This window comes from Exophiala dermatitidis (assembly GCF_000230625.1).
Source record: "Exophiala dermatitidis NIH/UT8656 unplaced genomic scaffold supercont1.1, whole genome shotgun sequence".
Lineage (NCBI taxonomy): Eukaryota > Fungi > Ascomycota > Eurotiomycetes > Chaetothyriales > Herpotrichiellaceae > Exophiala > Exophiala dermatitidis.
Window position 1 is genome coordinate 876,760 of NW_008751646.1, and position 13,670 is coordinate 890,429.

General features: G+C 51.9%; 5 protein-coding genes across 5 annotated transcripts; 1 reads left to right on the top strand and 4 right to left on the bottom strand.

Annotated features, from left to right (window-relative positions):
- Positions 1 to 313: 313 nt before the first annotated feature.
- HMPREF1120_00312 (uncharacterized protein) lies at positions 314 to 3,132 on the bottom strand. Its single transcript, XM_009154306.1, has 2 exons — positions 2,386 to 3,132; positions 314 to 2,296 (listed from the first exon to the last, which is right to left on the bottom strand). The coding sequence occupies exons 1-2, from the start codon at positions 2,771 to 2,773 to the stop codon at positions 651 to 653; spliced, it is 2,034 nt and encodes a 677-aa protein (XP_009152554.1). The 5' UTR covers positions 2,774 to 3,132; the 3' UTR covers positions 314 to 650.
- A 61-nt stretch (positions 3,133 to 3,193) lies between these two features.
- HMPREF1120_00313 (serine/threonine kinase 16) lies at positions 3,194 to 5,291 on the bottom strand. The gene is made up of 3 exons (XM_009154307.1): positions 4,920 to 5,291; positions 4,369 to 4,872; positions 3,194 to 4,247 (listed from the first exon to the last, which is right to left on the bottom strand). The coding sequence occupies exons 1-3, from the start codon at positions 5,091 to 5,093 to the stop codon at positions 3,273 to 3,275; spliced, it is 1,653 nt and encodes a 550-aa protein (XP_009152555.1). The 5' UTR covers positions 5,094 to 5,291; the 3' UTR covers positions 3,194 to 3,272.
- Positions 5,292 to 5,851: 560 nt separating this feature from the next.
- HMPREF1120_00314 (uncharacterized protein) lies at positions 5,852 to 6,286 on the bottom strand (the record flags this gene model as incomplete). Its single annotated transcript, XM_009154308.1, has 1 exon — positions 5,852 to 6,286. The coding sequence occupies one exon, from the start codon at positions 6,284 to 6,286 to the stop codon at positions 5,852 to 5,854; it is 435 nt and encodes a 144-aa protein (XP_009152556.1).
- Positions 6,287 to 7,544: 1,258 nt separating this feature from the next.
- On the bottom strand, positions 7,545 to 8,713 carry HMPREF1120_00315 (14-3-3 family protein; the record flags this gene model as incomplete). The annotated part of the gene is made up of 6 exons (XM_009154309.1): positions 7,545 to 7,907; positions 7,963 to 8,050; positions 8,103 to 8,377; positions 8,437 to 8,515; positions 8,571 to 8,578; positions 8,696 to 8,713. 6 exons carry the CDS (start codon positions 8,711 to 8,713, stop codon positions 7,545 to 7,547), a joined length of 831 nt encoding a protein of 276 aa, XP_009152557.1.
- A 1,313-nt stretch (positions 8,714 to 10,026) lies between these two features.
- HMPREF1120_00316 (Ca2+ transporting ATPase, sarcoplasmic/endoplasmic reticulum) lies at positions 10,027 to 13,209 on the top strand (the record flags this gene model as incomplete). Its single annotated transcript, XM_009154310.1, has 3 exons — positions 10,027 to 10,144; positions 10,201 to 10,358; positions 10,417 to 13,209. 3 exons carry the CDS (start codon positions 10,027 to 10,029, stop codon positions 13,207 to 13,209), a joined length of 3,069 nt encoding a protein of 1,022 aa, XP_009152558.1.
- Between the last annotated feature and the right edge of the window lie 461 nt (positions 13,210 to 13,670).

Below are 13,670 nucleotides of genomic sequence, written 5' to 3' on the forward strand. Positions count from 1 at the left end.
AACCACTTTGATTGGCCGGTCGCCAAAATGAAAACATAAATAATCTGGCGGAGGTCCCTGCCAGTGGGCTCGACTCGGGGCTTTAGAAAGGACGAGGGACTCGGCCTTCACTGCTACAGTCGGTAGGTAGGAGACTCCTTTGGTAGAAACAAGTCCCAAGGATCAAGGATCGGATCCCTTGGTTTCCAGGCCATCTTTGAGGGCATCGGACTGTGACGATGAATGCCAGTTGCCCGTGGTGTGGAATAAAGTGGTCGACTACGGTGGGCACAGGTACAAGTAGCAACAAAAGTACAAGGCTGGCGGGTTTAGAGGAGCAGCAACAATTTTAAATATTGAGCATCTGACAAAAGGACTACCACAGGGACATACAGGGTCTCCGTGGGTCGTGCAAGAATCGGTGATACATAGAAAACGCTCTGCAACGTAGGTATGTATGTATCACCATCATCGCCGTTAATGTTAGGGTCATGTACCTAAATAGATATTTCATCGTTATGCATTATCAACCATCATGTTGCAAAAACCTGTAGTGGGCCGCCTTTCTGTGAGGACGTCCATTCTGTACAGAGACTCCCGAAAAGCCGAATCAACCGAAATAAGGCGATCATCACCGTGCCTTGTCCAACAGACAAGACGCGCATTTTATTTCAAACAATGTTGATGGTATAGGTGTAGTCACTGGCAAACCAGTAGCCATTCGGATGATCCAGTCGGTCTTCGTAATTATGCATATCGGCATCGCCCTTCATCACGCTGCGGAACCGGTCCCAATTGGCCTGGTCGTCTCTTGAAATATAAAAGGCACCGATCCGGCGGAACTCGCCCCTTTTCATAGTCGCGCAGAGAAGCAAGCCTTCGACATGGTCCATGACATCCGTCACCGGCAGCAAATACACCTCCAACATCTCGGTCAACATGCCCGAGGCATCGGAGAGCTTAGACAAACGATCATCGAACGAGACCGAGTCCAACGCGACATGGGCCTTTGTACATTTAATAACGCACGGCGTGTGGCCCCAGTAGTCGTGGGTGCGAGGCAAAAGACCCCGGGCCATGAATCCCTTCACCTTCATTCTGCCGGCCTCGACCATGCCAAAGTTGTCGTTGTCCGGCTTGTACTTCATATCCAGGTCGATGACCTCGATGCACGTTTCGCGCGTACATTGCGAAGGGTCCGGGTATGTGACTTCTCCGTCGATCGAGGTCCACGTCCACGTCGGGGCCCTGTACTTTGTCGGGCGACGGCCCTGTTCGACGCGCCATAACAACGCGTGCGGCAGTTGAGGTTTCCACAACCCGACCATATAGTCCTGGTCTCGTAACCGGTTCCGCGCCATATACTGCTTCACCAGCCCGACCATGGCAAGCAGCTTGTCCGAACTGAAAGTCAGTCGCTTGGTGCTGTACATCTTGACCAGCTGGTGCCAATTGCCGTGCCGTTGGTGGTGGATGCGTTTGCTGAAAAACTCGACCGACTCCCGGTTCGAAGGCGGCCTCATGGTCGCAGGCAGTCCCTTGGGGAACACCTCGGAGCAACACATCTGTTGGCATTCCCAGACGAGCTCGTTGCGCGTGAAATGCAGCGTGCGTTTGGCCAGACAGCGCTCCTGGAAAGCCCAGGCTCGTTTGTCGAGCGGCGAAGAATCGATCAAATCGTGCCACAGCGTGGACCGTAAAATCTTATACATGCCGTCGTCAATCCCTAGCCCATTGGCTTCCACGACACAGGGCTGCAACGCGGCCACGTTCCGAGCATAGATCAGACCGCCAGTATCCTCTTTCGACGACGTGGCCGAGATATTGAGGACTGCTTCAAAGTAGACGCGGTGCATTTGCCCTATCTCCTTGAGCACCGCTTGCTCGTTGTCGTGCATGATGCACAGGGCATCAATCCATAGATATCGGAACCCCAATCGCTCCGCCACCACCGCGGCCTCTGCATACGTCTTTGGTAGACTTGCCACTGCCACTCCCTGCCGTAATGCCGCCAGAGTGCCTTTGTGAAGTTGCACTGTCTTACACCTCCCCCAGCAGTGGCTGAGAGTCACATAGTCGCTCCAGGGGTCGACGAACATGCCATCCACCAGTTTGACTCCAGGCGCCCCCTTGGGACCCCGGACCGTGACGTCCAGTAAATGCGTCGGCTTCCACGACGAACCGGTGTCCGCAACAGAACATTTCATGTGGTTAAACGTACAATCCTGGATCCACTGTTTCGCCAGATCAAAACTTTCCTTCGACGCTGTGCTGACTGATCGAGGATCAATCGTTCTCACCCCGGGCTCAACAGCATCTGATAGGCACAACGGTGTGAGCAGTGGCAATGGACATGCAAGTTTAGTTCCGAAAAGGGGATCAACGCCGCACTCAGGCTTGACTTACACTTGGGATGCATCAAAATCAATTCCACCACGAGATCACTCTCGACATCCAGCCCACCGAGGCTTCCCTTGCTGCTAGTCGTGGTCGGAGTGGCTCTGTCCGGGGTCACAGGTTTCAGATATCGAAACTTCAGCCGCGCCTGATCGCGTGCGATGGGCGAAATCCATGCAAATCCCACCGAATCCAACGTTGATCCTCGGCGGAAAGTCTTGTACGCGTCCGGATCGATAGACATGAAAACTGTAAGGCACAGGTGGCATTTGCCCGCGCGCACAGCCAGGGCTTCGAGACCATGATGAAGAATTTCCCCTGACTCGGTCCTGGGCGTGTTCGGCTGGAAAATCGACTGGCAAGCCACACACAGAGGACTCGCTGTTAATTCAGTCATGGTATCGATGTTCGCCGTGCCGCTACATCCCAGTCATGTCGAGATGAACTGAATGAAATAAACTCATCAATATTCATGTTTGACACAAGAGCACTTGGGCCTTCAAGTTGCGGGTTAAGTTGTTGATGTTTAGGCTCGCCGCGTCCAAACCGACGGCGTCGGCTACTCCTGAGTAGCGCCGCCCGCCTCCCAAGATCGCCAGGCCGCCAAAAATCTCCAGATTTAATTTCCCGTCGCGGGCGAAATGGACGCCTCGCGACCCAAGCGTTTCAAAACCCAAGAAATTGGGGACGCGCCCAGGGATTGCATCACATCATTTGTGGGAGCTTGTGCGAGTCAAGTTTGTCTCTCTGTGGTCGCTTATTATTATCAGCCGCTCGGCGAGATATAACCTCGCTTCGCGGAATGAATGACAGCAAGTGGTAAAATATTATGTGTTCATCACAACATCGATTTCTATCATCTATCATTATCTCTGGTAGTAACTATAAGAGGACTGTCACCTCAACTTCGCCATGGCGAGAAGATCGTGCCGATGGAAGAATTCCCGACTCTTCTTGCCGTAAATATACATCGGAATGCTCAGCAGACAGATGGCGATTTCAATGCTGCCGAAGATAATAAACAGAGGCTTGATCCGAATGGCGAACACCCAATTGTAGGCGTGATAGGCCAAGATGAACGAAAAGAAATTCTTGAACATCATCAGATTCGTAAAGGCTTCCACCGCGATTTCACGGTGTGCATCAAGAAGATACTGGGCCGAAGCGATCGCGCCCATAACCATACTCATGATGATGAAGGCGAGAAAAACCTCGGGAACAATCCAACCGTAGCGTTTGACGTCCTGTGCTGTGATCCCAAAGCCGTAGAGCCCAATTGCCGAGAAGATGAGCGTCGGTATTACCAGCAGAATGCGATACTCAGGTTCGTACTTTCCCTTATTTAGTCGGATCATCAAATTGGTCGTGAACTCGCTGTAGGTGCCAGCCAAGACAAGGCCGAGCATGCTCCCGATGAATGCGCTGGTGTACATCTTACCAGCTTGATCTTCATGGAAGAAAAGAGGCGGCCCCAGAAAGATCAGTGAAAGGATGACCCCGACCATGACTGTCCAACCAATGATCACACCTTGTATCAAACATGCCCACGCAACTGCGGGATGCAAAAACAGCGGAAAAGGTCGTAGTAGCAATTTGATGAATGACTCATCGGTCTTACGCCCGTTGAAGGGAAGCAAGCTCCTGGCCCATGATGTTTTCGGTGGAGGAGTCTCCGAGACACTCATCGAGGGCGAGCATTTGTGCTCCATATCCTCAGTCCCAGAGAGGCGTGTGTGAGCCAGCGACTCGTTCGACGAGTCTTGAGCAAGGAGATCGAGGTCAAGAGAATGCACGCGTCGGTAGGCGGTCTCAGGCACGAAAAAGAACAGCAGCAGAAAGCCCGGCGCCATGAAAATGGCCAGAAAGTAGAACTATTGACTAGTGTTAGTACATGTTTTCAATGACACAACACCTTGGTTCAATCCACGACTAGGCTCCCAGGATGTTTACTGACAACAAAAACGTCCTGGGTAAACAGGAAGCAAGACTTACACTCCACTGCCAACCCATATTCGTAGCGATCATGCCGACGAACACCGGGGTTAGGAATGCGCCTCCGAACAGACAGGTATTGGTGACGGCCATTCTGGGCCCACGCTCATGCACAAAGTACAAGTCGCCCACGCAGGCATTGACCAGCGTCTCAAAAGGTGCCAGCGCCACTCCTTGGAATATTCTGCTCCACAGCATACTGGCATAGTTGCGCTTGTGATGTGTTGAACCGCCCCACGCAGAGGTAGCGACCATCAAGAGGGCTCCGAAGAGGAAAAGATGTCTCTTGCCCCAGACTCTTGCCGATGCCACAAAAAGCCATCCCGCTACACCAACGCCACAGAGATGGTAGGCTGTGAGGAGCGCGGCGTCCTGAAAGGTGCGTCCAAAGTCTATCGCAAGAGTGACTGAATCAGCGGCGAGAAGAGGAGATGCCGTCGTCGCGAGACAGGACACAAAACATAGAATCCCGAGGATGAAGTCCCTCTGCCAGAGCGGCCAATTCTGGACTGGTCAGCCTCCGGCTTAGAAAAGGCCTCTTGGAAACTTACCAAGGGATCGTTCGGATCGTTCGAAGGTTGTGGCACCAGAATCCTACGTCCTTCCTTGTCCCTCTTCAAGTTATGGGCAGCCTCCAGCAGTTCAGCCTGACGCTGGTCCGCCTCATAGACATAGACAGTGCCGGGGACATGTTCCACTGCGGGCTCGAGGATACCGAGGGCCATTGCTGGGCGTTGTGGTTTCTGGGTAGTAGTCGCTAGCACAGTACGGGGAGGAAGGCCGTTACATTCCTAGATGGTCTCCAAGGGTCATCGCGAGGGCAACAAAATCTTACCTCTGCTCGCGCACTTTTGCGCAGCAGACATGATTATAGACCGAGAGATTCGGAGAGACACCTGAAGAAGTGGGCCGACAGCCCACCGACAAGATGCCGTTCGTTGCTAGGACGGTTTCTTCCGTCTTCGGCGGACGGGATCCTACTACCATACCCCAAAGCAACGACTTGCTGCCCTACCAGGTACTACTACGCCCCACCCAGAAGCGACGGGTAGTTTGTAACGGGGCCCTGGCCATGATCTCAAACACCGCATCTACACAAAGTCGAGGTTGATATAGGACACTCACCGCTAGTAACCTGACGGTAACCTGAACTACTGCTTGTAAATCGTCGCCACCTAATGTAGTGTCCGGGAAGCACGCAGGCAAGGACGCGTTTGAGGATCGTAACGAGGAATGGATTAGAATACGTATCGGAAGGGTTTCTGCATGTCCAGGCATTCCTCCATCATGTCGCTTCAGGTTTTGACCATTCAACGCCAGTACTGTGTTCAAGTTATGTACATTAACTCAATGCCACCTTCGTCCACTCCGGCCCACCTTCTGCTTTTAAAACATGCCTCGGATTTGTACAGTGTACCTCTTATGAGGGTTTGTCGAGCGTAGGACGAAGTAGTCTTGCCGCGACTGAAATGATTTCAAAGAATCATTTCCCCTTAGAGGAGCCGTATGTGAACTCATTCCATGCTTCGCCAACCTTGGTAGGCTGCTGAGGACGCTGGTCGTAGCCGATCCCCTCTTGACTGTATCCTTTGGGCTTGTCGGTGCCTACAGTCTCTCTATAGGAGCCCGACTCTTTCTTTCCCTGGACCGTGCCTCCATATGCTTTAGTGTGTGTTGCAGTGGCGCCCGCATTCTCGTATGCGTTCTCGACATTTTGCACCCCCTGTGTCTTGAAAGGATTGCTCGGTGTTCCGCCTGGTTGTGGTGCTCGCTTTGGCCAAACAGCATATATTAATCCCAGCGCTAATCCACCGAGAATAAGGCGGCGACCAAAGGGTCCAGAAGGTCGGGGGCCACCACCGGAGCGTTTTGGTGTGCCTGGGTTGGGAGGAGCATCACCTGGGCCTCCAGCAGACATGTTGATGGGCTGTGAAGGTCAAGAGGGTGCGATGGTTGAGTGTTCAAGTTTGCTTCGGGCGGGTCTCTTCTCCACCCCTTCGTGAGATGAAGAGTGAGAAGGATATAAGACGAGAATCACAACTGTACAGCGGTGATTTCAGCCTGTTTATGGGATAGTAGGTCTCTTCAAGCGAGTCGTGATTGAGAACTTGAAGCCTTTGGGACGAAGTGGTACGTTCGGAGGGCGCAAGAGCTTCATACAAATAGCTTCACAGACGACTCAGACCATGCATGCATCACGAAGTGAAGCACTGTTAATTATGACGCATTGCAAGGAGCATTGAGCCATGGGGTTGTGAACTTGACCAACCATAATCTCTGGCATTCCCCGATGTAAAAATACTACTCCCCTCTGTAGCAATGTACCTGGGGACTAGCACTATAGTACCTACAGTACAGGTAGGTACGTAGACAGCTATCGTAGAAAGTCGCTCTCGCCGTCATAATGCTACGAATTGCAGTGGTCGGATGCCCAGGTACGAATGATGTGGTGACGGTACATCCATTGCAGCCCTCCGTATTGTCATCGGGAAATGATATCATCATCTCCAGCCAGTGACGATGGAGAATCTGAAGGCCAAACACCCGGCAAATGTACCTAATGGATTCGCTTGCTCGTAGTACCCAGTAGAAGCCTAGTAATAATAGTAATAGTGGTGGTCCTGTGACCCGATACAGGGACGGGACATTCTATCCGAGTCACTATCACGTGCCAAAGGCAGTATGGCGATGGCACTGGCATACTAGTAACTTGAGAGTTCTGGAAACCTGCCTGCCTTACGGGCAAGCTTCACAATCTAGAGTAGTGCTGTAGACAAACGGGCTCAAACAAAACTCCAGACTTCAGTTGTGATTGTGGACCTTCCTCACGCTTGCTAACACCACTCATCAGTCCACCAAAGCTAAAGCTATGTGGTATCGTAGGAGACTAAAAAGGGAAACCATTGTGTTGCTCTGAATGGCATTCGACATAGAGGGGGATCTGGGGGAATGAGACCTTGTTGATCTCCGTGGAGGGTTGGACTCTCTTCTGCCTTTACCAGCGCCCTGGAACAAATCACTTCACCCACGCCTACCAAGTGCGGTACCTAGAATCCCTGGTCACAAAACAAGCGGTGCAGTAGGCTCCCATTCGCGCGAAACTCCTCCCAACTGGTCGAAAGCGAAGTCGGGAAAGGGCGCAAAAGTGCACGGCTGCTTATCGGCCATGAATCTCTCTAGGAAGCAGGAGCAGCCTCTGTCTTGTCGGCTGTTTCGGCGGGAGCAGCAGCAGACTCGGCAGGCTTCTCTTCTTTGGAAGCTTCACCAGCCGGACCAGCTTCACCTTCACCACCATCAGACGATGTCCACAGAGTCAAGTTGTCTCGGAGCAACTGCATGATCAAAGTGCTGTCGCGGTACGACTCCTCGGACAGAGAGTCAAGCTCGGCGATCGCGTCGTCGAAGGCTTGCTTGGCAAGGTGGCATGCACGGTCAGGAGAGTTGAGAATCTCGTAGTAGAAGACGCTGAAGTTGAGAGCGAGACCGAGACGAATGGGATGCGTTGGGGTCAATTCAGTCTGAGCAACATCGGTGGCAGTCTGAGAGGGGAGTTAGTCGCCAGTGCCGTTGTTGCACGGATGTCAGCTGTCATACCTTGTAAGCCTCATGGGCAGCAGTGGCGGCGACCTTGCGCTTCTCTCCCGAGGCGAATTCGGCGAGGTAACGGTGGTAGTCTCCCTTCCTATGAAAGCGTTAGACTCACATCACCCGGCCATGCGCAAACATGCACGTACATCTTGTGGTAGAAGACCTTGGACTCTCCAGACTCGGCCTTGGGGATAAGGGCTTGGTCCAGCACGTCGAGGACATCTTGACAGACTTTCTCAAGTTCGGTCTCAATCTTCTGGCGGTATTCGCGGATGATAGCCACGTGTTTCTCCGACCCCTTTGATTCTTCCTTCTGTTCGATCGAGGAAATGATGCGCCAGGAAGCACGGCGGGTACCAACGACGTTCTTGTATGCAACAGAGAGGAGGTTTCTTTCGTCAACAGACAGCTCTCCGCCCATCTAGTATACAGTCAGTTCGGGACCCATGCGACAAGTTCCCACGAAAGTGTTTGACGCACGTTGGCAACATCCTTCATGTAATTGACCATCTCATCGTAGCGTTCGGCCTGCTCGCAGAGCCTCGCAAGGAAGGTTTTGCTGTTTACATGGTCAGGAGAGAAGCCCATCGACTGATCGGGACTCCAGGATTTACCTTTCGCGCTGTGAGCCGCATCCTTGTCAGCAGAGTGTCTTATCAAGAGGAGATCCAGGCCGACGGTAAGGTCAGACAGGGACGAGCTGAGCCCAGACCTCCAGGCGGGGGATAAGGAGACTTACATCGGTAGCGCTAGCCATTGTGTTGATTGTTGAAGAACTTGACAACAAGCGAGGGGATCGAGGATGGACGAGCAATGTTCCAGCAGAGGGAAAGATTGAAGACAATGGATGGAAACTGAGAGAGAAATTGAAAGGCTGATGATGGGAACAGCGCAGCGTTTGAGTGTGCTTGCAGTAGTTGGATGGGATTAGGATGATTAGGATGGGGATCGCGCAGGCTTGGGAGGAGCAGCGCTGAGTGCTTAAAGCTGAGTGCTGCACTGCAGTGCAGTGCAGTGGGCAGGGCAGCGGCCAGCAACAGGCTACAACAAGCTAGGCTCTCTTTGGGTCGCGAGTGATACACAAGCGCCTCACATCACGAATTCACTCGGGTCTGCGTTTAACCTTCCACGGCCCTGCGGGACGTGTCCTTCGACCGCTATCTACCAGGCTCTCACCGTCGCAAGTCAATCCACACCTTTGTCGTGGCAGGCTTTACTCGTCCGCTGGCACTCTACAACTGTATCTGACACCGGCTGGCTCCTGCAATTCATATTGATATTGTTGAGGACGGCACCCTTGGATTTGAAACAGGCACCGGTGGTCGAATTACCAGGATCTCAGGCTGGACGCCGCTTACCTCACCGCTGCTGGCCAACGAGAAACAACCCTACGAGATACGGACGGTACAACTACAACGTTGTATAAAACATCATTTGTACATGTACCTACTATGTATTCACAAGTGCAACTCATGATTTCGGACGTTTTCTGATTTGCATGAAGCCATATGGCATCACGCACACTGTGACATACCGCCATTATTTGTGCTGTATTATTTTGAAAATCATGTACTTGATCGGCAGCCTACCTAAGAACGCGTTAAGCATGGCATCGGCGACCTAATCCCGACAGCTGGAAAGTTTGCTGAGCCTGCACTCTGTAAACAAAAGCAACAATTTGGTCATCCTCCTTTTTGTCAAGGGGTTCTGTGTCCAGCATCGTGGTAGAGTACTACCTAGGTAGTATCATGTGCGCTAGTAGTACCTCGTGCACACCGGTGCCTGGAGTGGCTCGCAACCTGATGGTTCATTTTCTCCTTGGCTGCGCCCGTTCGGCGTCTGGAATTTTCGACAGGCGAGAGATACCACCGTGTTCAATTCTCCACATGGCGCGTTTGGCTGGCAGTCACTCTTTGACGTACATGGTATATCTCTAGATCGCATGCTAGACGGATAGATTTCTCGAGTCTCAAGACGTGCATGGATTCCACAAGGCGCTCCGAAGTACTCCCAGTTCGATCCCCTCGACAGTGAAGCCTTCCCCTGGAAATCGTCTATAGGCCACTCGCCATGGACCAGGCTTATGTTCGCTCAACTTCAGAGGTGTTGAAGTATTTCAACGTGTCTGAAGAAACCGGTCTGTCATCTGCGCAAGTTGCGGAAGCCAGGAGGCAATATGGAAGAAACTGTAAGCGCAATTACCTACAACTTTCTGTTTGGTCTTATATTGACATTGTAATGCAGCGCTTCCTGAAGACCCTCCCACTCCCCTTTGGCAACTTGTCCTGGAGCAGTTTAAAGACCAGTTGGTTCTTATATTGCTTGGATCGGCAGCCATCTCGTTTGTACTTGCCTTGTTCGAAGAGTCAGATGACTGGACGGCATTCGTGGATCCAGTAGTGGTATGTTCGCATATTAACGTCTCCATGTCTACTGGTGTTGAGGCTAATTTCTACCCAGATCTTGACCATTCTTATTCTGAATGCGATCGTTGGTGTTACGCAGGAAAGTAGCGCGGAAAAGGCCATTGCAGCCCTACAAGAATACTCTGCGAACGAAGCAAAGGTTATTCGCGATGGAAAAGTCCAAAAAATCAAGGCGGAAGAGCTGGTGCCGGGAGATATTGTCACAGTCTCTATTGGAGATCGTATCCCAGCCGACTGTCGGTTACTTTCAATACAGAGCAACAGTTTCGCAGTTGACCAAGCCATCTTGACTGGCGAAAGCGAAAGCGTAAGCAAGGACTGCAAAGTCGTGAATGACCCGCAAGCTGTGAAACAAGACCAAGTCAATATGCTTTTCTCTGGCACAACCGTGGTCACCGGACACGCAACCGCAGTTGTTGTGTTGACAGGCAGTTCTACTGCCATTGGCGACATCCATGAAAGCATTACATCTCAGATCTCAGAGCCGACACCGCTGAAGGAAAAACTGAACGATTTCGGTGACAGCCTCGCCAAAGTCATCACTGTCATTTGCATTCTAGTCTGGCTCATCAACATTCGACACTTCAACGATCCATCGCACGGCGGCAGCTGGGCGAAGGGTGCGATATACTACTTGAAGATAGCCGTCTCCCTCGGGGTTGCAGCAATTCCAGAAGGTCTTGCTGTAGTCATCACAACATGTCTAGCTTTAGGAACCAGGCGCATGGCGGCTAAGAACGCCATAGTCAGAAGCCTGCCATCTGTGGAAACCCTGGGAAGCTGTAGCGTCATTTGCTCCGACAAGACCGGTACCTTGACCACCAACCAGATGAGTGTGGAAAAGATTGTTTACCTGGATGAATCTGGCGTTGATCTGGACGAGATTGAGGTGGAAGGCACCACCTTTGCCCCCTACGGAAACCTCCTCTATAAAGGGAAGAAGCTCGAAAACGCCGCCGCTACCTCCAATACCCTGAAGCAGATATCGGAGGTTCTCGCATTATGCAATGATTCCAGCTTGTCGTATGATGCCAAAACCAACACATTCTCAAGCATTGGCGAACCGACCGAAGGGGCCCTCCGAGTTCTCGTGGAGAAGATTGGGACAGACGACATCTCGAAAAATGAGGCCATGAAAAGTCTTACAGGAGCCCAACGAGTGAATTTCGCCAGCCGGTATTATGAGGGAAAATTGCCCGTTCAAGCCATGTACGAGTTTTCAAGAGATCGCAAGAGCATGTCCGTGCTTGCTGGTACTGGCGAAGGACAGAAGCTACTGGTCAAAGGAGCTCCTGAATCAATCCTGGAGAGATGTTCGCACATCGTGGTTGGTCCAAACGGAAAGAAAGTGCCCATCACCAAGAAACACCTCGCGCTCCTCGGAGAAGAAGTCGTTGGCTATGGCCGGAAAGGACTTCGAGTGTTGGCTCTGGCCAGTGTTGAAAACATCCATGGTAACCCCTTATTGGAAACCGCAAAGACCACCAAAGAGTATGCCAAATTAGAACAAGGCATGACCCTGATCGGCCTTGTTGGCATGCTTGACCCGCCTCGTCCTGAAGTTGCAGAATCCATCCGAAAGTGCCGAGATGCTGGAATCAGGGTGATTGTCATCACTGGCGACAACCAAAATACGGCAGAGACGATTTGCAAACAGATTGGGGTTTTCGGACCGGATGAAGATCTCACTGGAAAGAGTTACACAGGACGTCAATTCGATTCACTGAGCGAGAACGAGAAATTGCAGGCCGCCAAGAGAGCGTCTCTGTTTTCCCGCGTCGAGCCATCCCACAAATCCAAGCTGGTTGACTTGTTGCAAGCGGCCGGCGAGGTAGTGGCCATGACTGGTGATGGCGTCAATGATGCTCCTGCGTTGAAGAAGGCCGATATAGGGGTAGCCATGGGGTCGGGAACCGACGTCGCCAAGTTGGCAGCCGACATGGTTCTTGCAGACGACAATTTCGCCACGATTGAGATCGCCATCGAAGAAGGCCGGACGATATACAGCAACACTCAGCAGTTCATCCGCTACCTCATCTCGTCCAACATTGGCGAAGTCGTGTCCATCTTTTTGACCGCTGCCCTCGGGCTTCCGGAGGCCTTGATCCCTGTCCAACTGCTCTGGGTGAACCTCGTTACCGATGGTCTCCCAGCCACGGCACTCTCATTCAACCCGGCTGACCACGATGTTATGCGACGCACGCCCCGGAAACGAGATGAACCGTTGGTCAGTGGCTGGCTCTTCTTCCGATATATGGTGATCGGCACATACGTGGGTGCCGCCACGGTGTTCGGCTACGTTTGGTGGTTCATGTTCTATGAGGCCGGCCCCAAGATCTCGTTCAACCAGCTGCGCAGTTTCCACAAATGCTCGACCTTCAATCCACTCTTCATGGATCTCGATTGCTCGATCTTCTCTCCCAACTCGGTGTACACGCGGACTGCCTCGACCATGTCGCTTTCGATTCTGGTTGTGATTGAAATGTTCAACGCCATGAACGCACTCTCTTCCTCGGAATCTCTCCTCACCATGCCTCTGTGGAAGAATATGAAGCTGATCTACGCCATCTGTCTATCCATGGCACTCCATTTCGCCATTCTCTATACTCCCTTCCTTCAGACATTGTTCTCCATTGAACCCCTGAATTACACCGAGTGGATGGCGGTGCTTTGGATCTCTGCACCAGTCATATTGATCGATGAAGTCCTGAAGTTTGTGGAAAGGTTGGTGTTCTTGACCACCACCGACTCATCGAGGGGTACGTCACTCCAAGGCAAAGAGGAGAGCAATGGACACGTTGCCAACGGGAAAGTCAAGGCAAGCTAGTCAAGGAACTTGATGTCAGTTGGATGAAGATGTATAGATAGTTCTGAACCAGATGCCATAGAAAAAGAGAAAGAAGATATGCATTCGAATACTCCCGTTTTGTTGTCTCACAGGATACTCTCTGCCACTGGACTGAACAATATACAGTACGTGCGGCGTCTCTTGGCTTGCCAGCATACCATAGGTATCAACAAGACATTGCAGATATCTGTCCTGCAATTGTACAGAGGTACCCGACATAGGGGAGGCATGAACCCCACATTGTCGTCAATCGCCCACATTGATAATCAACAAGGCTCTGCCCCACGATTACCGAACTCGGTAGTTGAAAGTCGCTTTGACAGTTTACACAGCGTACACTGCCTCCGTGGAGCACGACATAGCTGGAATATATAACACAATCGCGGAGAAGCGAGAGGAACCACAGCCTCGCTTTACATTTCTCAATTCGAGCTACTACC